This window comes from Halichoerus grypus, chromosome 1, assembly GCF_964656455.1.
Source record: "Halichoerus grypus chromosome 1, mHalGry1.hap1.1, whole genome shotgun sequence".
Taxonomy (NCBI): domain Eukaryota; kingdom Metazoa; phylum Chordata; class Mammalia; order Carnivora; family Phocidae; genus Halichoerus; species Halichoerus grypus.
The window spans coordinates 100,874,667-100,902,206 of record NC_135712.1 but is presented as its reverse complement, the minus strand read 5'-3'; the positions used below and the strand labels follow the sequence as shown (position 1 = coordinate 100,902,206).

The window sequence follows — 27,540 nt, the reverse complement described above, 5'->3', positions numbered from 1 at the left end:
ATTACTTAATTAGACCAAAGGTAGGAAAGAAGATATTCAATTCAAACATGACATCCTTGATCTCATTTCCTTTATTGTTGAATCAGGACTAGACACTTGGCCACTCTTTTCAATTTCTGGGATTTATGAGATATTAAGCAAGAGTCCATATTAGAGAAACTTTATTTTCATTTATGGGATACCTACTGTAGTGATATGACATTTACTATAATTTAGTCTTACTGGGTAGTTTATAAGATTTGAAATCTAAGGGCTTTGCATAATTTCCTTCCAAGTGTTTTAATTGACATTCTGCTATAATGAACCCCACAGACCATTACCTGGCTAATTGCTTGAGTTACAGAGCTTATACAATGCCGTTCTTTGTCCTTGGTCTTTTGGGTATTAAATAGCAAGGCTGTCCTGAAAGAGAAAGTGACTGCTGGTTTTGATGTGAAGCATTAACGTCTTGGTAGCTTTTTCGGGGACAGATTCCCTTCTGTTCTTCCCTGGGCTGATACCAAACCTGATGCTTATCAGAGATACCGTTATTCTGGGATTCTCAATTCTCCCTGGGAGAGCCCTTGACCTCTAGAGGGTCTTCTGGAACCACTGCTCCAGGTAGAGCTTTCCATGACCTAATTCTGAAGTCCTAGAATAGGCCCCGGAGCAGGGGACAAAATGAAGATATAATACTATTTAATTACCGAGTGCTGTGATTAGGCAGAATTTATTGGGAAAAGAGTCTCACTACTTTAGAACTAGAAAAGGCTTTATTTCTGGCTCATCTAGTCCAAACTTACTGTTTTTAATATAGGGACACTGAGCCCTAGTGGCAAAGCGACTTACTCCACATCTCATGCAGTTGCTAGTGACCCAGGCTCAGGGCTCCCTCTCATGGAGTTAACAGAGCCCAGATCCACAATGAAGTCTTGGAGCCTAATGCCAAATTATGGAGTTTGAGCAAAGCAGGAAGGTGCTAGGATCAGCATATCAGCACAACCTGGATAAATACGGTGTGGCCTATATCCTTCGATGCTTCTGCCTTTTTAAAATGATGGTACAGGTCAGTGATAATGGCCTTTTGAGTGGTGAGGAGCAACTAAGGATTTTTCAAGAATTTTTTGAGAACTGGAGACAGGGTAGGAACTAACTCCAATACCTACAGGCCTGGATTGATTTCTCTTGGTAACTTCTGATTAAAATGTTTCTATGATGCCTTCTCTAAGCTTGATTTAAATTGTTTAATGGCTCGGGAACTAGTTCAGATTCCAGTGGGCGGGATAGGGACTGATATATTTTGGGATGTACACAATGTCTGTTGACAAACTTCTGCCTTTCCAAATGTCTGTTTATGAGATGGTCAGAGCACTGGAGTAGGTTCAGAATCCTGGGTTGAAAAAAAAAAGGGGGGAAGGATCTTACACATTGCAGAAATTAAAGACAAGCAGAAGTTTGGTAATTGGAAATATTTTTGTAATAAAGCACTTCTTTCATGCCATATTTGTAGTAGTTTTACTTCGTATTTGAGTTCCCTACATCTGAGCATGTGAGTAGGCTGATGAAAGGAGCAACACACATCTTTCAACACCAAGGAGCAAGGGTATCAACGGAAGGTAAGCTGCTAGTGATGAAATTCTGTATCTAGCATGTCATCCGAAAACCACCTTTTCCTTCAAAGACCAACTCCTTTTCTTTAAAACCCTCCAATCTGTTAGATTCTGTTTCCTGAAGCTTCCCCAGAACCTCCCCTTAGGGAACCTCTGGCTAATTGTTGATGGACCCGATAGAGCAGGAGTGAGGACCTACTACTCCTTTTCCATCGTGATTCCCTACAAAGGAATACCCTACAGCAGGCATTCTGCATGGTCTCCAGAAAGGTAAAGTGGTTTGCTTAGGTTTGTGTGTACTTATTTCATGGGTATATAAATCATTTATGGCAAGGGAGTAGGAAAGTCTCAGTGAAATCTCTGCTTCATGGAGAAAGTTTCTAACATGGAACTCAGTTTGGCTTCATCAGAGATTTAGTAATATGACATAATTCCTTTATTAACAAAAAGTATTCTGAGCACATGTCAACTTTAAATTTCAGTTTTTCAACAGTAACTTTGATAGATTATTAACTGCTACCAGGACCAACTAATAAACAAATAAGTGAACAATTCAATCATGTTCTGACTCCATTGCTTTTTTCCTTTTTTTCAATGAATGGACTTTATTGTTTAGATGAGTTGTGGGTTTACAGAAAAATGGAGCAGGAAGTATAGCCAGTTGGCATCTCCTCCACGTCCTCCACCTTTCACACACAGCCCCCCCACCTTTCACACACAGCTCCCCCCACCTTTCACACACAGTTCCCCCCACCTTTCACACACAGCCCCCCCCACCTTTCACACACAGCCCCCCCCACCTTTCACACACAGCCCCCCCCACCTTTCACACACAGCCCCCCCACCTTTCATACACAGCTCCCCCCCACCTTTCACACACAGCCCCTCCCACCTTTCACACACAGCCCCCCCACCTTTCACACACAGCCCCCTCACCTTTCACACACAACTCCCCCCACCTTTCACACACAGTTCCCCCCCACCTTTCACACACAGCCCCCCCACCTTTCACACACAGCCCCCCCACCTTTCATACACAGCTCCCCCCCACCTTTCACACACAGCCCCTCCCACCTTTCACACACAGCCCCTCCCACCTTTCACACACAGCCCCCTCACCTTTCACACACAGCCCCCCCACCTTTCACAGACAGTTCCCCCCAACCTTTCACACACTGCTCCCCCCCACCTTTCACACACAGTCCTCCCCACCTTTCACACACAGCCTACCCCCACCTTTCACACACAGCCCACCCCCTTTCACACACAGCTCCCCACCCCCTTTCACACACAGCTCCCCACCCCCCACCTTTCACACACAGCTGCCCCTGGCTGTCTTACAACCAGCGGACTGCATCAGCCCGAAAATTATCAAAAGCTGCGCACGTGGACGTTCATACTGTGCTCTCCCCACCTCCTTTCTCCCTATCCCTAAAGTAGGAAAACTCCTTTGGCAGACACTTGGAATCCCTGTGAAGAAAATGAAAAAAGATGAAATTTGAGTTGTAATAATTTTGTTCTTGGCTTTGCCTAATCCCATCCTTAAAGCTTTCGTTTATGTTTTGGATATGTGGCGTGAGGGTTTATTTTTATGTCTAAATTTAATGTATATTTTTAACCTGTCTACTCACCCATGTGGGTGAGTTTGCATTTCCACCAACCAGTCACCTGAATTATTACTTTGTCCTGCCCTGTTTTGATTGCTCCCAGCTCTGCTGAGTGTAGTTCCTTTTCTGCACCCAATCCTGTGCCACAGGCCTCACTTGCCATTTGGAACATTCTGCTTCCTGTCATACTGCCTTGATTTAAGACAGGGTGGAAGGAGAAGAGGAGTAACTGAGAAAGTGGTGGCATGCATTGAGGGAAAAAAACAGTATCCACACTTGCTGCTGGACTTTTTTTTTTTTTTTTAGTGTTAGATTCTGAACCAAAGCCAATCCCTTTTATCTAACAGGAAAATGCTGAAAAGGTTTTTATTTTACCGCACCCTTGTTAAATACAAGAAACATTTAACTTGGTGAAATGTAATATGATATTCAATGTGCTTAATAAAATTGTAATGGATTCACTTATTTAGACACTCTGGGAGAAGTAGTATCTTCTGGATAATAGAAATTATGGTGCTTTTGCTGCATCTATCAACACAAAGGGATGAGCAAAGCTTATCAGAGCTGATTACAAACACTCTGGAGTTGCCCTTAAATAATCAAGTGAGAAATAAGAATCTGCCATTACAAAATTTCTCCTTCTTCCCTTTGATGGCATTACATTTGTGAACGAGCTCAAAATCTGAGCTTTAGAAGGCCCGTCTGAGTTCCCAGGAAGAACGGGGCGGAAGGAAACAGCTGATCAGAAATCCTCCCTCGAGGTTGCTTAGCATTGAGAGCTCAACACCAGGCATGTTACAAAGGAAAGGAGAATAAGATCGGTCAATGGATGGATGTAGCTCTCCAGCAGAGAAGGAAGTCGCGGCAGCAACTGTCCTTCCCCATTTTCCTTTTCCCCCTTGTTCTGGACCTTCCGCCTGAGGGTGACCCCACAGGAAGTGGGTGTGACGGTAGTGATCCCTTGTAGCTGCTGCCCCTAACTCTCCACTCTACCTTGGATTATTCCTGAAGCAGGAAATTCATGGGGGAGGCCGACATCCCTGCAGGATGACCAAGCCCTGAGGTCATCCCCATGTCTTGACTGGAGCTCAGGCGTCTTAGAACCCTGCCTCTTTTCCTTCCATAACTGAGCACAGGGAAAGCCTCTCAGCCCAACCCAGTTCATCCCACTCAAGCTAGTTATATCAGCAGTTGGGGCTAAGATCTCACTTTATTCCTAAAATCCACTCAGAGCAGCTAGGGGTTCATTACTCTGGTCTTAGGGAGACAAAAGTTAACCAGCATCGTTCCTATGCAAACATTTGTGTGTCTAGGTTGCGCTGCCTAGTGCAAAATTATCTCAGATTCATTGTGTATTTTAAACTAAAACCTTGACCAATGACTAAACCTCATCTCATATTCCTAAGGGAAAGTAATTATTAATCATAGTCTTCTAGAATTTTCCCACATGTAGACTCCTACTGTGCTCTCTTATCTTCATTTTCTCAAGGTGATACATATTAACGCCACAATCTAAGAAACCTTCTAGACTCAAACTGTAAAGTTAAATTCCAATTTAACTAAGTTGCAAATGCACTTTTCAGATAGATATTAAATACAATAATGATTATTTTCTGGAAGGGGTTGATTTTTTAATTTGTGAAATAATGGCAACAAAAATGTGAGCCTCTGTGTCTCTTACCGCCTGGACTACAGCAGCTCCCACTTGCTTTTACTGCTTCCTGTTTTGTCTCATCTGCAACCACCCTCCACACAGCAGCCAGGGTCTCTCCACTGCTCGAACATTCAGTGACTCCTTGTAGCCTGTAGAACAAAGCCCAAATCCTTATGATGGTCTATAGCAGCTACTCGGTGTGTCCCGGGGAAACCATGCCAGGCTCTCTCTCACTCTCTCACTCCAGACATGCAGAGCCTCTGGGCCTTCCTGCTCTCTCTGTGACAGGGCACACTGGGCTCCAGCTGCTTGGAAAGCTCTTCTTGCTCCTCCTGTGACTAGCTCCTTCTGATTTGTCAGTGCTCTTTCCTCAGGCCTTCCTATCAGCTTAAGGCCTACTTCCTCCAATAGGCTTTCTCTAAGAACCTGTCTGAAACAATCTTTCTCTGTCACTCTTTATCAAATACCCGTATTTATTTCCTCCATCGTGCTTATTACAGTCTGAAATATTGATCATTTTTGCCATCTGATATTTATCACTGCCGTTAGAATATAAGCTTTCTGACAGCAGATATTTTTTGCTCTAACTTCTGCATATAATACAATGTCTGACTCAGAGTAAGTGTTTAATAAACATTTGTTGATGGAAAGAATGAAAGAATGATGTGAAACTTGGGTATGAGAAGGAGCACAGCATGGAATATCGGTCATAATAAAATGTGAAAAATTAAAAGTAACTATTAAGATAGCAAAAGAATGCTATATACATAAAAGTCCATCTTAGAATCTTATATAACTATACAGAGGTCAGAGGGGGAAGATTGCTCTGTATAAAGTCAGAAAAGGTCATCATTTTTGTAGCCTGACAACCGATCCACACATATCCACGTTCCTTAAATTATTTCAAAGTCTTTATATTTATACTTCGATCAGCATTCAAGAATGCACCTGAAATACAACATTGGTGTAGATTATACATTTGTAGGCTCAAAACATTGTGGGAGGATCTTTTTTTAAAAGATTTTAATTTTTTATTTTAGAGTGGGGGGGGAGGGGCAGAAGGAGAGAGAGAATCTCAAGCAGACTCCCCACTGAGCATGGAGCCCGATGCAGGGCTTGATCTCATAACCCTGAGATCATGACCTGAGCCAAAATCAAGAGTGAGATGCTTAACCCATTGATCCACCCAGGCTCCCCTGTGCAAGGACCTTTTGACAAAACTTTTTGGGACATAATTGGATCCAGTTAGTTTCTAATGGATTAAGATGTTATGGGTAGCCAAGGAGTGGGTGGGGTAAGAAGAAAAGAATATAGGATTGGATATGAGACAGGATAAGACAGGCTGGGAGTTTATAATAAAGGAAATAGAGATAAAGTGAATGGAAAAGAAGAATAATACAGGATTCAAGATTAAGTACAGGATTAAATCTGGGATTTAGTATAGGTAATTGGGTACTAATGCAGTCATTGAAGAGGGGAGGGGCACAGGGCTGCCACTAGCTGCCAGGTTTGCCTCTAGCCTTCGGAGAATTGGGACTTTGTTCTTTTTTTTTTTAAAGATTTTATTTATTTATTTGACAGAGAGTGACACAGCGAGAGAGGGAACACAAGCAGGGGGAGTGGAGAGGGAGAAGCAGACTTCCCTCAGAGCAGGGAGCCCGATGCGGGGCTCGATCCCAGGACCCTGGGATCATGACCTGAGCCAAAGGTAGACGCTTAACGACTGAGCCACCCAGGTGCCCCTGGGACTTTGTTTTTGATGCCCAGGGTAGAAACTGCAGAAAACTGCTGCCCGTGGTCACAGCCACCCACAGAGCCAAGACAGGAAATGATGTTGGTGTGCGAAACTTCAGTTCTGCCCAAGTCCATGCATTCCAACTGCGGCCAGCAGAAGAATAATGGCTTCTGCTATTTTTCTGTCTTCTATGTTTTATGAAAGTGTCTCTCAATGTCAGAAACTAAACTGGAACCCTGATGACAAGAGATTCTGGGAAAAGTATTTCTCAGGCTTTGAGTCCTTGAGATAGAGAGGAGTACATAAAAGAAGGTGGAAATGGGGCCAGATGCCAGTCTGACACAATATGAGAATAGGAAATACCTGTCACGGCTTTGAAATACTATTTCTGGCTAGTTAATTTCATTAGATCTAATCCTCACTAAAAATAATAGCCCATAGTTGCTAAGGGCACTATGTTAAGAGCTATTCATGCATTATCTCATTAAGTTTCACAACCACACAAAATGAAGCTACTATTATCTCCATTTTAGAATTGAGGAACCAAGACTTAGAGTCATAGAGTAACCTGCTCCAAATTAAACAACTAGTAAGTAGAAGAGCTGAACCTTACTCATGACTGACTATCTACAAAGCCAGTGGCTTTGTATAGTACTTGCTAGTCAGTTATTAAATTTCTTTTTTTTTCATGGTTTCAATGTAAATTTATTTATTTTTATTAACATATAATATATTATTTGTTTCAGGGGTACAGGTCTGTGATTCATCAGTCTTACACAATTCACAGCGCTCACCATAGCACATACCCTCTCCAATGTCCATCACCCAGCCACCCCATCCCTCCCACCCCCCACCACTCCAGCAACCCTCAGTTTGTTTCCTGACATTAGGGTCTCTTATGGCTTGTTTCCCTCTCTGGTTTCGTCTTGTTTCATTTTTCCTCCCCTTCCCCTATGATCCTCTGCCTTGTTTGTCAAGTTCCCCATATCAGTGAGATCATATGATAATTGTCTTTCTCTGATTGACTCATTTCACTTAGCATAATACCCTAAATTTATTTATAATCCATGGCCCTAGCCTCAGCATGAAACTTGCCAAGTCATTTTACAAATGTAGACTCTTAAGTCCGTGTAAATACCTACCTTTATTGGGAAAAGAACTAACAGATCTTCAAAGAATGTTCTCCCAAGCATGGGCTCTATCTTAATGAGAGAGAAAGGTTTATCAGTAGAAGAAATGTAATGTCTCCTATATTTAGAGTGAAATTTTATGTTATGAGAAATTTTCACTTATTGATGAAATATCTACTGTTATAAAACCACATCATAGAATCTCAAGGTTAGAAGGGGCATTCAAGGTTGAAGAATCTTCAAGATCCCTTCTGATAGCATCTCAACAAGGGTTGGCCCAGCCTCTGTTCTGGAACTGTGAATGGGTGCAACTTCCAGGACTATGGGGGCTGATGGATGAGAAGGAGGAGCACACAGGAGGTCTGCTGCTGGGTAAAGATAAAATGGTGCTGCCTGGAGTCTGCTTAGTCAGTTTTGTCTCAATGACAGCAAATATGATGTTAGGCCAGAGGCTGGAACTATTGGTATTAGTTAGCCTTTGCTGCCAACATTGTCAAAACTCTATGGCTTACAAATTATAGCTTGAGTGTCTGTGGTGGATTCAAGATGGCCAGAGATTGTTTGGCACTCTTCCTATTGAGAATGAGAGCCGATGCCCCTTCCTTTTGAGTCTGGCTGGCCTCTGTGAGTGCTGTGACTAATAGAACTTAATGAAAGTGTCTTTTGTGCCATTCTCAGGTATAGCCTAAATGGATTGGCCACTTCCATGTTCTTGGAATACTCTCTTTGGGAGCCCTAAGGCATGACTGAAGAAATTTGACAATCTTGAGATTGGCATGCTAGAGAGACTGGGTGGTTGAAGAGCCCAGTTTTTTCCATTTCTCTCAAGGTACTGGACTTGTAGTGAAGCCTTTCCAGACTAGCCCATGCACTAGCTGAACACTGCTACGTGATCCTAAGTTGATGTCTCATGGATCCTAAGCCTGATGTCTCAGACCTAATTCCTGACCATGAAATTGTGCGCTATGATAAAATGGTTATTTTCAGCCACTGAGTTTCAGGTAGTTTGTTGCACCATGGTAGATAACTGGCATATGTCTGTGGGATTCATGAAGGCTGTCTGATCTAGACTGGCCTCAGCTGGTCTCACCTGGGCTCATCATGTGTCTGTGGATCAGTTGGGGACTGTTACCCAGATTGTGCTTGGCTAGGGCAGCTTACCTGAGGCGGCTCTGCTCCACATGTCTTTCATCCTTCTCTGTGACCAGCAAGCTTGGCCATGTACATCCTTCTCATGGAAATGACCAAAAAGTGCAAGAAAGCAAGTGGAAACACATAAAGGCTCTTGAGACCTAGGCTTGGAAATGGCACCCTGTCACTTATCCTCATTCTATTGGCTGAAGTCCCATCATGGCTGAACTCAAAGTCAAGAGTATGGAGTATAGACCTCATTTCTTTTGTGGGAGATGATGCAAAATCAAAGAGTGTGAATACAGGGAGGAGTGGAAAATTGGAGAATATAATGCAATCTACTACATTTACTTCATTTTGGTTCAGCAAACTTTTATGGGATACGTATTATTGGCAAACATTATGCACTGGGAACACACACACGCACGCACACACACACACACACACACACACACACACAGAGACCTAATTTCCTGCTCTTGAAATGCTTATAGCCCAGCCGATCTTCAGGATGAGTAAAAAGGCTTACTGTATTTGTGTTTATCAGGGACTTCAACCTCCTTTTAAATCTTTACTTCTAATCTCTGTTAAGGTTTATACCTGCATTAAACTTCAGACTTAGCATTTGAGTTATGTTTTATTGTTACTGTGACTTAAAATTTGGTCAGAAGTCCTTACTTGCTTAACTCGCTGTGGAAGTTTTCTTTGGTTAGGTTTTTATGTATTTGCATAAACATGAAAAAATTCCAATTGAAAAGAAATATATATATGTACCGTCAGCTTGCTATCAACTTTTGCTTTGCTGTTTTTCAAAGGGCTTTATGTTTTCCTCATCTCTGATTCCTGGGAAGCTTCATCATAGTCTTAAGGTACCAACTATATTATCCTTTAACATCTATATTTAAATTGGGAAGCAGGAAGTCACAATGCAAGGAAAACATATATGAGGACAATTCACACTCCCAAATAGGGACACTGAGCACTTTCCTTATATTAGTTGCTCCGCTCATTTTTTTCTGTAGCTCTTTAGTTTCTGGTTGAATGTGTTTGTTTCCCTCTGTAACTTTGTTTGCTCCACACTAATACATTCCACTGTCAGAACCAGATTTCTCATCTCTCTTCTTCATGTCTCGCATTTTTAAGTTCCTGTTTCTTCTCTGTGGGAAACCACTTTCTTCTACTGAAGGGCCTAGAGGTGAGCTCCATGAAGGGTTCAACTTAGTTCCTTCTGCAGCCTCAATGATCACACATTAATCCCCAGGCAGCGTGGCACAGTGGAAAGTGCATGGGCTGATTTGGAGTCAAATGGGCCTAGATGTTAATTTTAACTCTATTGCTTACTCACACTGTGATCTTGGGCAAGCTACTTAACTTCTCTGTGCCTGAGTTTTTAAGTTTTTATTTAAATTCCACTTAGTTAACATACAGTGTAATATTAGTTTCAGGTGTACAATATAGTGATTCAACATTTACATACATCACCCTGTGCTCATCACAACAAATGCACTCCCTAATCCCCATCATCTATTTCACCCATCTCCCCCCCGCCCAGCAGTTTGTTCTCTATAGTCTTGGTCTATCTGTCTGTCTGTCTCTTTTTACCCCTTTGCTCATTTCTTTTGTTTCTTAAATTCTACGTATGGGTGAAATCATACAGTATTTGTCTTTCTCTGACTAGCTTATTTCACTTAGCAGAATACTCTCGAGCTCCATCCATGTTGTTGCAAATGGCAAGATTTCATTCTTTGTTATGACTGAGTAATATTCCATTCTATCTATCATCTATCTATCTATCTATCTATCTATCTATCATCTATCTATCTCATATCTTCTTTATGCATTCATCAGTTGATGGACACTTGGGCTATTTCCATAATATGGCTATTGTAGATAATGCTGCTATAAACATTGGGGTGCATGTATCTTTTTGAATTAGTATTTTTATATCCTTTGGGTAAATACCTAGTAGTGCAGTTGCTGGGTCGTAGGGTAATTCTATTCTCAACTTTTTGGGAACCTCCATACTGTTCTCCAGAGTGGCTGCACCAGTTTGCATTCTCATCAACAATGCAAGAGGGTTCCCCTTTCTCCACATCCTCACCAACACCTGTTGTTTCTTGTGTTGTTGATTTTAGCCATTCTGACAAGTGTGAGGTGGTATCTTATTGTAGTTTTGATTTGCATTTCCCTGATGATGAGTGATGTTGAGCATCTTTGGTCTGTTGGCTGTCTGTATGTCTTCTTTGGAAAAATATCTATTCTGTCTTCTGCCCATTTTTAACTGGATTATTTTTTGGGGGGTGTGTGTATATTGTATGTTTTGTATATTTTGGATACTAACCCTTTGTCAAATATGTCATTTGCAAATACTTTCTCCCATTCTGTAGGTTGCCTTTTAGTTTTATTGATTGTTTCCTTTACCGTGCAGAAACTTTTTATTTTGATGTAGTCCCAATAATTTATTTTTGCTTTTGTTTCCCTTGCCTCAAGAGACATATCTAGAAAGAAGTTGCTATGGCCAGTGTCAAAGAAATTACTACCTGTGTTCTCTTCTAGGATTTTTATGGTTTCAGGTCTGACATTTAGGTCTTTAATCCATTTTGAGTTTATTTTTATGTATGCTGTAAGAAAGCGGTCCAGTTTCATTCTTTTTTTTTTTTTTTTTTAAGATTTATTTATTTATTTTGAGAGAGAGAGTTGGATAGATATGCTTGGTAACCGTGGTTTATGTGCTCACTCTTGCAGGGGCCTGGGGGGAGAAAGGGGCATGGGATCTATATTTGGGGAAATGCAGTGTGATCATTTGCCCTTCATACTTTGCTCTTTGCTTTTGTTGTTTTTCATCTTTACTGGTAGACTGTACACTCCCTGAGGACAGAGATCATGGCTTATGTTTGTTTCTCAGTGCTTGTGACATTGTTGATACTCAGTAAATATTGGCTGAGTGGATGAATATGGTAGCAAAGACAACTTGAAGGAAAGTAAGCATTTTTGGATTTTTATATGATTTTAGAAATGTAGCATCCTATCATTGTCCATTCTCATCTGTTCTGATTTATTCTGTCTCCTCTCCAGCTCTTCCATTGATCCTATGCTTGGATTTATTGTTCTTTAATCTCATCCTTATAAATGCCATGTGATTCATGGGAAAGGGTTGAGGCTTTGAAGTTAAACAGACCTGGATTTCAGTTCTGAATTCACAACTTCCTGATTGTGTGATCTTGAGTGAGGCATTTAACCTCTTGGTCCCTGTGTCCTTATTCGTGAAGGCGATCAATGGTGTGTCTTCTACCTGGCAGAGCTGTTTTGAGAACTGATTGGATTGATGAATGTAAGGCACCGACTCATAGTAGGAGCTCTGTACATACTAGGTGTTATCACTGTCCTTATTTCCGTTTTCTTTACCCTTGCACTCTTCCTTTTTCCAACCAGAAAACATGCATTTCTAACCCTGGCCATCTGTTAGCAGCCTCTGGACTGCTCAGCTGGGTACCACACCACTAAGAACTTCACAATTTCACTTCATTGGGAACTGTATATCATATCCCTCTGGTTAATAAAAGCCTTAATAAGAAGAGTCACTCTTTGCCCCACTAAAGTAATACAAGGATAAATGTGACTTTTCAGAAAAACTCCTCAAATTATAAAGCAAAGAATTGGAGAGTTAAATGACATGTGAAGAATCTAAGGACATAGCATATTTTCAAGTTTATGGTATTTTATTCTCTCTCTCTCTCCATTTATTACAATAGATTCTAAAAAATTATTCTTACAACAGGACCATTAGCCCTAGTAGATTTAAGGACTCTTTCACCAGTATTTTTTCTTGAAATAATTGAGTTTACTGGAGTAAACTACTCAGCTCAATATTTTTCATCTCCCTCTAATACAAATGTATTTGATTCCTATAAATCTGAGTGAGGTCAGTCAGGAAATTATACATATTTGTTTTCCACAGGGTGTATAAGCTATTAAGTCATGTTGCATTTATTATAGATCATGTTTACTAGTTGGCAAGATAATTTGAATGATTGAGAACAATATTTTAGAACATGTAATGCTAGGAAAACAACCAGAAAGGAGAATTGAAGCAAAATGTTCCTTATAATAAATACTTTAAGTAAATAAAATATCCTGTTGTGCTTCAAGCATATATTTGCATTAAAATACATTAAAAATATCATTCTATATTATGCATAACGTTTATTCTTATGTTTCATATAAGAATCTATATTTCCTTCTTATATGTTTATATCACTTACTAATTGCATTGGATCTCATGTAATAGGTGTATTTATTCCCATTACATCTTTCTTCCAGCCTCAAATATGTGGATGTTTTCTTGGCTTTGTGCCATTTTAATTATTTTGGCGATCGCTGGTATGGACACAGTAGCAAAGACCACACCACATACCAAATTTACGAAGAAATCTGAGGGAAAAGAGATGCCGAAGGGTCTCAAGCCATCCAGTGGCCCAGCTCCAGAAGAAGAGGAAATTCCTTTCATGGAAGTGGCTGAAATGGCAGAACCGACCCCAAGCCCCCTTGCCCTAGAGTCTGCCTTTGGTGCTGCCACTCTCTTCCCCTTTGAAAACTTCACTCTTGACACGGCCGATTTCTTTTTGAACTGCTGTGATTGTTGTTCATTTGTACCAGGGCAAAAAGGAGAACCCGGAGAGACTGGAAAGCCAGGTACCTGACAATACCCAAAGCCATATTTGTTACCTGTGTATCCTTGGAGTTGAGAGGTGGGTTGGAGGCAGAATTGCCCAGAGGGTTTCTGCGTGTCCTACAAATGGTGACAGGCCTAGGTGTAACATGGTGACAAATGCAAATGGGTGCTGTGTTGCCTGTTAGCCACATGTGTGGCTATTAATAAAAATAAACATAAAGATTACTATTAAACATTCAGTACCTCAGTCACACTAGCCACATTTCAAATGCTCAGTAGTGACGTGTGGCCAATGACTGCTATATTGGGCTGTTCGGATACAAGCACTTCCATCATTGCAGAAAGTTCTATTGGAAAGTGCTGGTGAGAGCAGACACTGGGCTACCAACCCCAGGACTGGCACGCGGTTCTTCAAATTATGCATTTCCTAGCAGTACAGTTATCTCATTAATGGCTGATATAAAAAGGGTAAGTGAAAATTCTGCTGTCTAGTTAGAGTGTGTGCTGACTGATGGGTTTCTGGAGTGCTTTTTGTAGTTCGGATTAGAAATGGCATGTCTGTGAGGTGGAGAATAAGCGGCAGGATTCAGTTTGCTCTTCATTGAAATTCCAGGGCAACACTGTATCCTTGCCCCACAGTTTTCTCCATTGAAGATCATGGTTACGTATTTCAAAATTCCAGATACCTTTAATATATACATGATGCATATGCTGAGTTTTACTGTAATACATTTCAGCTTTTACATGTCATATAGCAGAGTACTCAGGTAAAATTGAGATCAGAATGTCAATTTCAAATTTGCTATCCCCTGGGGAAAAAATGACTATATAGATATATTTGTTGTGTCTTGCCGAAAGAACTTAAAGTTATAAAATCAGGAATTGTGTATCTTCATTAAGCTTTTCATTCATTTTATCTTATAATAGGAACCTTTTGGGAAATGTGATCAATATTCATGCAGAGCTGGAATTAAAGGGTACAGTTGTTAGGCAGTGGTCAGGGCACAGAGATTTCTGGGTTGCTGAAACATTATTGGAAATGCAATGATACTGAGAAAATTACATTTACCAGAATTTCTCTTAGTATCGTATCTGTCTGGTGAGCTGCTTGGGCGGTGAAGACCCCCAAGGGCATGGTCAAGTAAACACAGCTGGTTGCTAAACTGTCTTCTAAGGCCATGGGTCTGTCGCATCAGAGCTTTTGTTTTCCCGAGTAGTGGATTAGCTGGGCTGTTCTCAGAGCTCAGTCTCTCCTTTAAATACATAGGACAAATATTTTGGAGACATGCCAAATTCTTTGCCTGCCTCGGGCGCTCATACATTTTAGTCTGCCTGGTTCTGCACAGAGCGTAGTGTTTAAAAGCTCAGAATGTCTTGTCTCTCACAGTCCTACCTTGGGGAAGCTTCATTACCTATTGTATTCAGTTTTCAAAATAGTAAAATGGGATAAGAATAATACCAACTTCACGGGGTCATCAAGAGACGGAATGAGGTAATATATATAGAAAGGCTCAGTGCGGTACCTGGGATAAGATAAATGCTCAATAAACTGTGTTTCTTTTTCCAGTAGCTGTAATAGGAGCCTTTTCTATCTTGGGAAGTAGCCCGACAGGGTCTTGTTTCTGAGATTCATAGACATTTGTTCTAGCTTTTCCAGTGTTTCAAAAATACTGTTTTGTTAAAAAATTAGAGATCTAGCATAAGAGGGACATTAATCAAACTTGAAAATGAAAATGAACCTACTCAAACACAACTATTTTAGTTTTTTCTTCATTATCTTTCAGTTCTTGGCCACATGAACACACACACACAACACATTGCATACATGACATTCACATTATCCACTGTGATGTAGATACTAATAGACTTTAAAAGTCCCAAGCCTAATAGTTTCTGAATGTAAATGTCTTAAAGTGTACAGATACAGCTAATAGATAGCAAAGGTAAGATTCTGTGTGAAATTTTATCTCCAGCTTCTCTCATTTGGTTCAGTTATAATTGTAGTTACCTACTATGCGCCAAGAACCATTAAGCACTTTTTACTGTGTCTAATCTTGCACAAACTGTTAAAAATATTATTGCATTTTAGTGGATGATTTAATCACATTTCCAAGAGCTTTAGGTAATTCTAGAGGTTACACTGCCTCTCAGGGTCGAACGTGGAGTCAGATTTGGTTTGTGCACCAAGCCCCTGCTCTTCCCATATGTCCAGCCTTATGGTATTTATACCAATCTCACCCACATGCATGTGTCACCTAGATGGATGAGGGAGCCTTGCTGCCCCTTGTGCCCTCCCATGTGGTTTCCATGTGCTCTCTGTGCCAACCTGGGTGCTGCCCTTTATCATTTCCCTCAGTAGTATAACCACACCAGGCATTTGGGACTCGTGAGGAAGGGGGACATTGCACAGCGGACCGCAACTGGCCATCTTGCTTGCTTCTGTCTGCACTGTCCATTCCTTCACTCCTTTCCTCTCTGCTCTCCTTTTTTTTCTACACAGAACTTAATCACCACCTTTGGTTATTTGAGTTTGCCTTTGGCTTTAACCTCCATCACAAGCACTTTCTTCCAAACAAATGTAATGTTTTTTCAAAGAAAAATTCTGTTGAATATAATTTTCTCCACTCCATTGGCCTTAGTTACAAAAATTAAGATGAAATAGTACAATTTTATTGAGCTCACTTATCTCTATAGTTAACTTCCAATGAACCTGGCCATAAACTATTCCAGTCAGGGGTTGTGAAAGAATTCCTATGGCTCGAACAGGGCTGGGCGTGCAGGAAGGGTAATTATCCTAGGTTCAGGGTCCCTGTGTGGCCCAGGTAAGTGGAAAGGACCTGCACTGCCTGGATGAGACAGGACACCCAATGACGTCTGAGCCCTGCACCGTGTGACCCTAGCCTGCCTCTCAGCCTCCTTCATCCGATCATTAGCTCTACCCACTCTGCTCTTCTTTCAGTTTCTTGAAAACACTGTGGTCTTTTCCACACTTGTTTTTCCTGAAATACTCATCTATGGTTTTTTTTGCTTCAGAAAATCCTAATTTGTTCATTGGATCTTAGCTTAATGCCATTTTTTCAGGGATGTCTCCTCTGCTCCCATAAATTAGTTCTCTTACCACAATCTATACTAGGACCTTCCTATTTTCTTTGACATCACTAACTACAATGTGATACCTTCCTCAGCTCCATGGGGGAAAGGACAGCTGGGATGTTGATGGCTGATGCCGAGCACCTGGCAGGGTACTGGTGTACGGCTGCCTCAGGAATAGTTCCTGAAGAATTGCATAAGCGAGTGAATGGGAAAACCAAAAGTGCTAGGTATTGTGGTTTTACTTCCAATTTGAAAGTGTGGTCCACATGAGGTGAAGAGCCAGATCATCATTTTGTTCTTGTTGTTCGATATTGCACTGCTTCCCTGAATCATTTGATTGCTGCCACGAATCCAGTGACAAGTACTAATGGGCTCAATTTATCTATTCAGGTAGTACGAAATTACAAATCAGACAAAAATATTGTCCTGAGAGTTATGTGGTAGTTTATTCTTACCCAGATTTTTTTTTTAAGATTTTATTTATTTATTTGACAGAGAGAGAGACAGCGAGAGAGGGAACACAAGCAGGGGGAGTGGGAGAGGGAGAAGCAGGCTCCCCGCCGAGCAGGGAGCCTGATGTGGGACTCGATCCCAGGACCTTGGGATCATGACCTGAGCCGAAGGCAGATACTTAACGACTGAGCCACCCAGGCGCCCCTATTCTTACCCAGATTTTATTATTAGGACACTGACAATCATTGGTCTCAATAAAATGACTGCTTAAAAAAAATTTTTTTTTCAGAACTAATGCATTTCAAAAGAGAATTTTTTTTATCCTGATGATTTTTAAATCTCATTTCCAGGTCTTAAGGGAGAGGCTGGTGATATGGGGATCCCAGGGCCACCAGGAATTGTCGGACCCCAAGGTCCAAAAGGCCAAAAAGGAGAGAAGGGTAGGTAATTATATTGATTTCATGTCAAAACTCAAGATGTGTTCTGCATCATTTTTCAGGCGAGCAACTTGCAAAGTAAATACCATATTCTTGCAGATAAAACAATTTTTTAAAAAGATTTATTTATTTATTTGAGAGAGAGAGAGAGCATGGACAGGGGGGAGTGGCAGAGGGAAAGGGAGAAGCAGACTCCCCGCTGAGCAGGGAGCTCGATGCGGGACTCCATCCCAGGACCCTGGGATCGTGACCTGAGTGGAAGGCAGACGTTTAACTGACTGAGCCACCCAGGTGTCCTGTAGGTGGAACCACTTTTAAAAATGCAAAAACTTGGTAAAGCATGTTGTAAGTTACATTCAATATAAAAAGGTTAACTTTATATATAGCCCATTGAAAAATTTTACACTTTCCTGGTAACATTTCTCTCTTTCTCTCCATCTCCCTCTCCCTGCGTACACGGAGGCTCTCACACATCTTTTCTATCTCTCATTGGCCACACAGCTGACCTAGTGACTGGGAGCCACAGGGCATAGTCTTTGGGGGGGCGTGTCCTTTCTTATATACTACTGAGTGAGCTCTTCCTTATGAGACAAATTAATTTTGTATTAGATAGAACTAACTAGAGCAGGCAATCCTATAGAACATTCTGTTTAGGTGGGTAGCATCTCTGCTAAGGAGAATAGGACATGGCCTTTGGCTCGCTCAAATCTAGGCAATGCCTATAGTAGGAAGAGGACTGAATTAAAATGAAAGAAATTGAGCTTGTAAGAATGACCTTGGACTTTTCCTTATCTGGAAACCAAGGGGGAATAGTCTAGATATTTACTTATACCCTATTTATTATCAAAGAAGATTTGTGGTTATGTGTGCTTTCATAGATTTTTTCCAGCTCAGAAATTCTATAATTCCACAGATGTATCAGCCAGGAGGGTGTCCTGCCCTGGGAAATCCCTGGTTCTCTAAGTGCTTCAAGACATTGAGGGAAGGTTACAGATTCACTGGGACATTTAGAAATTCCTCAGTGAAAACTGCCAGCCTGTAGAAATACCATCTATCCATCAAGTTAAATGTTTTAGCCTCAGTGTCACATGTCAAAAGACCTAATATCATCTATACATCACCCTCCACATGGCTCAGAAACTGTCTAACTCATTTCTGGTAGAACATTCAGTGAAGTAATTACTCAAAAAAGGTGCTAAGGTGAGAGAGCGACTTCACACTTGTCAGTTAGGCGATTTTCATTCTCAGAAACATTTAATCCTTTTGTGGCTGAATTATGTTAGCAGAAAACCCTGTGAAATAAAGATGAGTGATGAACCTCCCCAGTGATTCATACTTTTTGGAAGCTAGACTTCTGGAAGTAGAAGAAAAAACAGGGAAGTATCATAAGATAAGGTTCTTAAGAATATGCTTTGATGAAGGATCAAAAGTAGAAATTCATTCAGCCAGTCTCTATAAAGTGGCAACTTTACTTTCCTTTTACTTCCAGACTTAGCTTGGACTCTTGGTTAAGATTGAAAGTTAGAAAAATAAATGAGTTGAATGACTGCAATTCTGGTTGACCACAACCTGATTAAGTACATCCAGTGTAAGCAGTTAAATTCCTTAAATGAATTTGAGAACCAGAGTAACTGTGCAGTGATGGTTGGCATATGAGTATTGACAAGCATGGGCAATAGAATTGTCCTTCACTTCCATTCAGAGTTCAGTTCTCTCCAAAGGGATCCAGACATTTTCCTGATGGCCTATGGGTTAATTTCCAAATTGTAAACTTTATGTGGAATGGTAATGGGAGGGGATTAGCTACTTAGGAAACTGCTGAGCAGCTTATGGTGGAATTTCTCTAGTTCGTCTTGTGAAATCTGGGGGAGTCTCTTCTCATGACTTGTAACTTGACTTAGGATTTCTTTTTCCCTAGCAAAATAAAACAAAAAAAGTTAGTTATATCATAAATAACATGGTTGGCAAATTGATGCCAACCAATGTTATATGCAGTCATGTTTGACTCTATGCAAATTTGTAAACTTTCATAACTCAGGTTTTTTTTTTAAGATTTTATTTGTTTGAGAGACAGAGAGTGAGAGAGCACAAGCAGGGAGAGTGGCAGAGGGAGAGGGAGAAGCAGGCTCTCCACTGAGCGGGGAGGCCAACGTGGGGCTCGATCCCAGGACCCCGGGATCATGACCTGAGCTGAAGGCAGACGCTTAACCAACTGAGCCACCCAGGCGCCCCTCATACCTCAGTTTTTTTCTGTGATAAAAAGATCTGCTCTACCTTTTGTGAAGGGAGATGCTATAAATTTTTGTAAGTGAAGAATGTTCCAATTAATGACATGTGCTCTATTATATGAGCCTCCCTGTTATACAAGAGGCTGTATTAATATCAAATAAGAATTCATTTTGAATTTAAAAGGCTGGATTAAATTTTAAAAAATCATGTTAAGAGCTTGGAACATTACCTGGTACAAAGGAAATGCTCAATAAGAGTTAACTATTATTATTACTATTATTATTTATAATTAAAATAAATTCAGTGTGACTGTACTGTAACAGGATGGGCCTTTAGCCAGGCCCAATATGAAAAGCCACTTTGTGGTATCCTGGCAAATATCTAAAAACCTGCATGTTTAGATTTCTTTTCAAACATAAATTCTCACAGTTCTACGATTTGTCCAAAGTGTGTATGAAAAATTTTCCAAACAAAATGAAAATTGGTTTCTCGTTTATGTTCTATGTCAAGGACTTTATATTTATATTTGTATCTATATTTATATTTACTTTCCTGGAAAGGTTTTTTGATATGATTAGTTTTAGCTAACTGCAGAATATTGTGCTCTTTGTTTAAACTTACATGGTGGTGACACTCTTTTTTTTAGGCATTGTGGGGAATATAAAGAAGGGGATGTTTTCAGTGTCATTCAAAATTCATAAGAAGAAAAACACAAACACATACATAAATAACACAAGGCAAAATGTCATGAATTTCATGAGAGATTTGAAGAGCTATGTGAATGTGAGGCGGGGGGGGGGGGGGTGGAAAATCTGAATTCTGTTTGAAGAGATTGGCACTATCCCCAAATCTCTTTTAAATGTTTTACCATCAACTGGGACAAAATATTCCTAATGATGCTCAGTATATCATTTTTCCATGGTTTTACCTTTATGCATTTTGGTAAGGGAAGCATTAGAATGTGACATGGTTGGGAAATGGATCTTAGTTACATCATGGCTACTATAGTTGGAAGAAAGGTAATCTTGGTATCATTTCAGGATTAAAGGGAGAACGTGGGGACCAAGGAACAAGTGGAGTTCCAGGATACCCAGGAAAACCTGGAGAACCAGGTAGAGCATAAACTATATCTATGCTGTACAGTCATGTGCACAGCATAGCTCCTAATTTTCTTCCTGCTTGTGCTTAAAGTTATCCGGGAGGTAAGATGGAATATGAATTGCTATTATTCTAATAATTCAGTGTACTACTGATGGCCGGAGTGTAGCAAGTACTGGTCTGGTAGTTTGGAGACTAGATACAAGCATCTGAACTCGTGACCTCAGTCTAGCTGTCCTTGGGAAAAAGATCCCTGAATCTTTGTGGGTTTCCGTTTCTTTGCCAGTAAGATTTTGGGTTTGGAAGGGCGTAATGGAGATTTAGGAGAATACTTGGGTGGGGCCAAAATGCAAAGTGTAATGGACTATAATGGGCCACTATAGTTCGAAACTCTTTATTGCCTTAGAAGTGAAAGAAAGAACCAGATTTATGAGCTCTAAATGGAAGCCCTGGCTTCTTGGTGGCATTAACTCTTCCCCGTGTGAGAGAGCAGCGTGATCTGAACGGCACAGCCGCGGCTGCGGCGAGAGTCAGGTTTCCAGTCCCAGGCATGAGTTTTCGTTTCTGTTCCGTGAGCTTGGTGATGATAAGGTTCTGTTCATAGTCTATGTGATCCTTAAACATTATTTTAATTTTCCGTTTCAGGTGGCCTTGGTCCTAAGGGGGATAGAGGAAACATCGGACTGGCGGGAGTGAAAGGACAAAAAGGCTCCAAGGGGGACACGTGTGCAAATGGTACCCAAGGAGATAAAGGAGACCGGGGGGCTGTGGGCTCACCAGGCTTGAATGGAGAGCCTGGGGCCAAGGGGGAGAAGGGCGAGATGGGGGATAAGGGCTACTGCGGAGAGTCTGGGGAGAGGGGACGAAAAGGAGAAAAAGGGGAGGAGGGTCTGAAAGGAGAAAAAGGTAGCAAAGGAGATACTGGAACGGAAGGCAAAGGTGGCCCAGATGGCCTGCCCGGGGCCCCAGGGGATCCAGGAGTTAAAGGAGAAAAGGGAGAGTTAGGTCCCCCTGGTCTTGTGGGACCTGCAGGGCCAAAAGGTGAGCTTGGGAGCAAAGGAATCCGAGGATCTATTGGCAAGAAGGGCTCTCGGGGCCTCAAAGGCTCCAAGGGGGAGGTAGCCAGAGTCCAGCGGTCAGCTTTCAGTGCTGCTTTATCAAAGCCTTTCCCTCCTCCCAACATCCCTATCAAATTTGACAAGGTTCTCTATAATGACCAAGGGAATTACAGCCCCATCACTGGCAAATTTAACTGTAGTATTCCTGGGGCATATGTTTTCTCCTACCACGTCACTGTGAGGGGTCGACCCGCTCACATCAGCCTGGTGGCCTGGAATAGGAAGAGGTTCAAATCCAGAGAAACGCTCTATGGTCATGAAATAGACCAGGCCTCTTTCCTCATCATCCTGAAATTAAATGCAGGGGACCAAGTCTGGTTGGAAGTTTCAAAAGATTGGAACGGGGTATATGTCAGCCCTGAGGATGACAGCATTTTTACCGGGTTCCTTTTGTACCCAGAGGAAAATTCTGGAATTTCACCATAAACTTGTGTCTCCAACACTGTAGTTTAGGTTCAGTGGAATAAGTCAGGCAACATAAGGTAGCACGATTAAAAAGAGTAACTCATTATTTTTTTTGTAATTATAAAAATAATGCAGAAAAAGTAAGAAGAAATTATATCCCCTAGAGTCAATTATTATGCCTATTTTAAGACATCACCTTTTCTTAAAAATTAAAAAAAAATTTTTTTAGCAAGCAAGAGAGGGAGAATGGGACAGGAGCAGAGGGAGAGGGAGAGAGAAAGAATCTTAAGCAGGCTCCACACCCAGCACAGAGCCTTAGGTGGGGCTTGATCTCACGACCCTGAGATTGTGACCTGCGTAGAGACCAAGAGCTGGATGCTTAACCAACTGAGCCACCCAGGTGTCCCTTAAGACATCACCTTTTTAAAAGAATATATTTATATGTATTTGAAAGTACGTATCTATTAACTTTGTAGCTAGCTTTTTTTTCATTTAGCATTATAATGGCATTTCTCATGCCGTTTAGATAATACCTGTATGGAAATATGATTGACATCTGTAATTAATAAATATATTCTTACTGAATATCTTCTATATCTCGTATCAATGTGTGCAACTCTTTTCTGTGTGAGTGTAAGGCTAACAAGTGACACATGATGGGTGGGTATCTCTCAAATGTTTAGAAACTGTTAGGCTTGCCTTCCAACAAAATGGAGCTATTCCCATGTTAGTAGAATTCAGGGAGAATACACAGAAAGAATGCTAAAGACTAGCTAAACTGTCTTTAAAATGAGTCACTGTAGGGCGCCTGGGTGGCTCAGTTGTTAAGCGTCTGCCTTCGGCTCAGGTCATGGTCCCAGGGTCCTGGGATCGAGCCCCACATCGGGCTCTCTGCTCCGCAGGAGGCCTGCTTGTCCCTCTCCCACTCCCCCGCTTGTGTTCCCTCTCTCGCTGTGGGTCTCTCTCTGTCAAATAAATAAAATCTTTAAAAAAAAAAAAAAAAAAAAAAAAGAGTCACTGTAAAGGTTTGCCCGTAAAAAACCCCTGTATTAGATGGACTTGTATGTTGGGTAAAAGATAAAAAGAAAGTTGATAAAGATATTGCTCAGTCATAGCAAAGATCCAGCCATTCATCAGATTATTGTATTTAGAAAAACTAAATGTCCCCCAAAGATACAAGAGTAAAATTAAATCACTATTGATCTAAAATTTCAGCCTCCATGTTCTTCATGGAAGGACATTTAATTTGGATAAATTCTTTGGCTTCATTATCATCATGTCTATAATAATTAATTCTGGTTATTCAGTGAACAGGTGAGTATTTGGGAATTCACTTGTGGTATGAATATTTAATGATTGTGAATATATAATAATTTGGCGGCCTCATTTTTAAAAGAAACTAATTTATTGACTCCAAATTGAACTTGGTTCAATGAAGGCATATAGTTACATACATTTGCAAGCCTTAGTGAGTTAAATTGGGAAATGGATGATGGTCTTGCTCTGCCGGACAAATAAACTTTGAAAAACATGATTCCCTTTTGAGATTTATATATACATTTAAAATATACTTATTTAAAGTATGTTCTATCCTCTTGCTTTAATGTATATTTTTATGTTGAAAAAGTGAAAGAAAAACCTATAGTTTTTATGACTGACAGTTAATGAAACATCAAATATGACTATGTACTATTGTGTGTGTCTGGCGGGTGATATTTGGATGAGTTGTAAGAGAAAGATGTTAATTGATGAATTACTATATCTTTATCTTCTAGATGTTATTTTTAAAACTTAGTTTTAGCAAAATGCATGTTTTCATGATCAAGATTTCCACATAATTCATGTTCCATTGATACTTTGATCAAATTAGACCACTTTTGTTGAATCATTGTATTAAAAAAATTAACTTTTAAAAGTTAATTTCAATTTGGTGAACGTTTGTTTAGCTGAGTTAGCCGTAAGGTCTGGAAATGAACCACAAATTGTACATATCATGTTCAGAAATTGTAATTGGGGTTGTGCATAATGCATTATCACTATTGTAAACAGGGTTGCAAATATTTAAATTTTATCATATAAACGGCGGTCACTTCTATTGCCATTTTCGCCGTCTCTTAACACAATATTCTAGAATCTAGATCCATCGTGAATTTTCTGTCTGGACCTGCATAAATACAGATTTAGGGCGATGTGAATTTTTAATATTTCCAGCCACTAAGCATGCAACTGTTGAAAACACCAGGCAATTTTCAAGAATGATAAACTGGAACACAAAGAGAGCAAGGAAATGGATGCTCAGCACCACTGAGATATAATCTTAGGAAGTTGATAAGTTGTACTTCTCTTAATTAAGCACATTCACTGCTCAAACTCTGCACACACCCCAAAGCAGTGTCCATCTCCTATGTTCGCAGCAGTACAACCCATTAGCCTTGATGGCATTTGGAGATGGTCATCTTTTATTTGATGCACATTAGGCTAGAGGTGCGGAGAAGAGTTTCCCCAGGGCCTGCAAGTGGTAGTATTAGAAATACATATTTAAGACTGCAGGCTGTGCTGTGCTAGAATTGAGCCTTGATCTCTAAAAATGGTGCCTTGGGCACTATCGTAAATTTACATGCTGTGTGTTTGTTTTATGCAGAACCTTCTAAAGCATGGGGCCTGGGGCAGGCACCACTCTTGCTTGGGTCTAAAGGCAGTATCCCCCATTTCTGCCCTTGACTCCTTCTAGCAAAGCAATCCTGTTAAAAAAAAAAGTTGGATCATCTTACTTCTCTCTGCTCACAGCCTCTTCAGGCTCCTGTCTCATCTGGAGTCAAAGCTGAATCCTTACTATGATCAGAGAGGTCTCATGTGATGTGGCCCCCACTTTTTCTCCAACTTTTCTGCCATCTAGTCCACACTTGCTCTGGGTGTTGCCTTCAGTGCTAATTCCTCAAATTTGCCCAGCATGTGTCCACTTACGGCTTTGTGTGTGCCTTTCTATCTACACGGCTCTTATCCCAGGTAACTGGATGACTGGCCCCTGCCCTTCTCTCAAGCCTTTGTTCAAATACCACCTTTTCTGTAAGGCCTTCTTTGGCCATGAAATTTTAAATTGCAGTCCCCATACCCTGACCTGCCCCGCTTTGTTTTTCTCCACGGCACTCAGCACCCTCTAATATATCATGTATTCCCATGTATTTCACTTACTGATCTTGCTTATTTTCTGTCTTCTACTAGAAACTAAGCTCCATGAACCCAGAGACTTTTGTCTATTTATCGCTCTCTCCCCAGCACCGGCACCTTAAATACGCATTCAGTGAATAAAGATTGATGTGGTCGTTGTAGATCTCTCCACAAGGTGGTGCTCACAGATTATTTTTGCTTTTGGATTGCACCTTCAAAAACAACAGTTGCAAAGTAAATAAAATGATGACTTGGATTTCTTAAGAAACTGGCTTCCTGAAATACCATGTTTTATGTTTCATCTTGTTTCAGAGAACTACACATTTTTCTTTCCCTGTTGGGACGTAGGACTCTGGGATGATCTCTGGGATTGCAGTGAGAGACTTAAAACTCTGGAAGGGGGAGCATGTCTCCTGTCGTCTGCATGTGATGCTCCTTCTGAGTGGGTGCCCAATCCATTTTTATCTTCCACTCCAGCCCAAAAGGACTCCATTTTGAGTCCTGGGCATTAATATATTCTACAGCTGTAGACTTACAAAAAGGTTTAAAATGAGGCAAGGAGACTATAAATTGAAGGATTTATTCATTTATTAAATTTTAAAAGAAGATTTATTTATTTTAGAGAGAGACAGCTCATGAGCAGGGGGAGGGGCAGAGGGAGAGAGAGAATCTCAAGCAGACTCCTTGCTGAATGTGGAGCCTGCCGCCAGGCTTGATCTCAGGACCCTGAGCCAAAATCAAGAGTCGGATGCTTAACAGACCGAGCCACCCAGGCACCCCTAAACTAGAAGGTTTAAGAATGCTGTAAGACCTGGAAGAAGGACATAGGGAAAAGGAAAAATTGAGAGCGGTGCTGCTGCCAATGACCAAGATGAGTGGGGGCAGGCAGGAGAGAGAAATGTTGGGAATTATGGAGCCATAACAACCACTGTTTCCTAGGTCCTACCAATGTGCCAAGCACAGAGCTTTATGGGTCTACAGTGCCTTAAGTGATATGTACCCCATGAGGAGACTAAGCATGGGCTGATTAGGCCATGTCCCAAAGGGCACCCATCTGTTAGGTGGGGGATCCATGAAGCCACTCTTAACCAATGGAGCAGGGTAGTTTCCTAAAAAGCTTGGCTAGTGGAACCTGGTATAATGGGAAAAAGAATGGTAGTAGCCTAGTTTCTCAAGGCTAGCACCCCAGGTGGAAAAAGAAATGAGGAGGGGGACAAAAATCTACTGACATCTCAGCAGGGGGTAAAAGAGTGGTCTTCTTATAAAACTGCAGGTGAAACCAAGGGCTTTACTGATAATCGAGACTGTAGTTGGGTGTTCTGATCAGCCTAGTGTCTCCGTGTGAATTTGGTGGAAAAATTTAGTGGGAGTGCTTGATTGTTCTAGGAATTTAGGATTAAAGCATCCTTATTGTTGATTGAATTATAAGAATTATGTTGCATCTAATAGAGATGGTATGAGAGCTTTGTATATTCAGGGTCCTTCCTTCTGAGGTAGGAAAATGCATGGAATCCTCTCTTGTCCTGAGCTTGTGGAAAGAGCTGATGAGGCAGAAGGCTCACATGCTCTTTAGTCATTCATTTGTTTAGGGTTTCTGTGTGCCTGGCTGAGGTACTGAGGATAAGTCAGTGAGCACAACAGGGAGAAAATACTATTCTGTCTTCACAGAACTTATGATGATAAAGAATGAAAAATTGATAAGCTACTAGTTATCTAGTATGTCAGAAGCTGATAAATTCTAGGGAGGAGAACGGGGCAGGATGGAGGACTGGGAGTATTACAATCGGGTGGTAGCAGGGAGAGAGATTTAAAATAGAGGTCAGAAAAGACCTCATTGAAATGTACTATTTGAGCCAAGATATAAAGAAGGCAAAAGAGCATGTCATGAGTATCTGAGAAAGCAGAGGGAGTGCAGGGACAAAATCCCGAAGGTAGGAGCTTTCTTGGTGAGGAGGCCAGTGGGACTGCACAAAGTAGGGGGTGAGGTCAGAGAAGTAATGGAGTCACAGACTGTGTAGGAC

At 41.0% G+C, this 27,540-nt stretch overlaps 1 protein-coding gene across 1 annotated transcript; it reads left to right on the top strand.

Moving 5' to 3' along the window:
* The first annotated feature begins 13,174 nt into the window (after window positions 1-13,174).
* On the top strand, window positions 13,175-22,372 carry OTOL1 (otolin 1). Its single transcript, XM_036120907.2, has 4 exons — window positions 13,175-13,538; window positions 17,415-17,504; window positions 20,771-20,842; window positions 21,474-22,372. The coding sequence occupies exons 1-4, from the start codon at window positions 13,175-13,177 to the stop codon at window positions 22,370-22,372; spliced, it is 1,425 nt and encodes a 474-aa protein (XP_035976800.1).
* The last annotated feature ends 5,168 nt before the right edge of the window (window positions 22,373-27,540 follow it).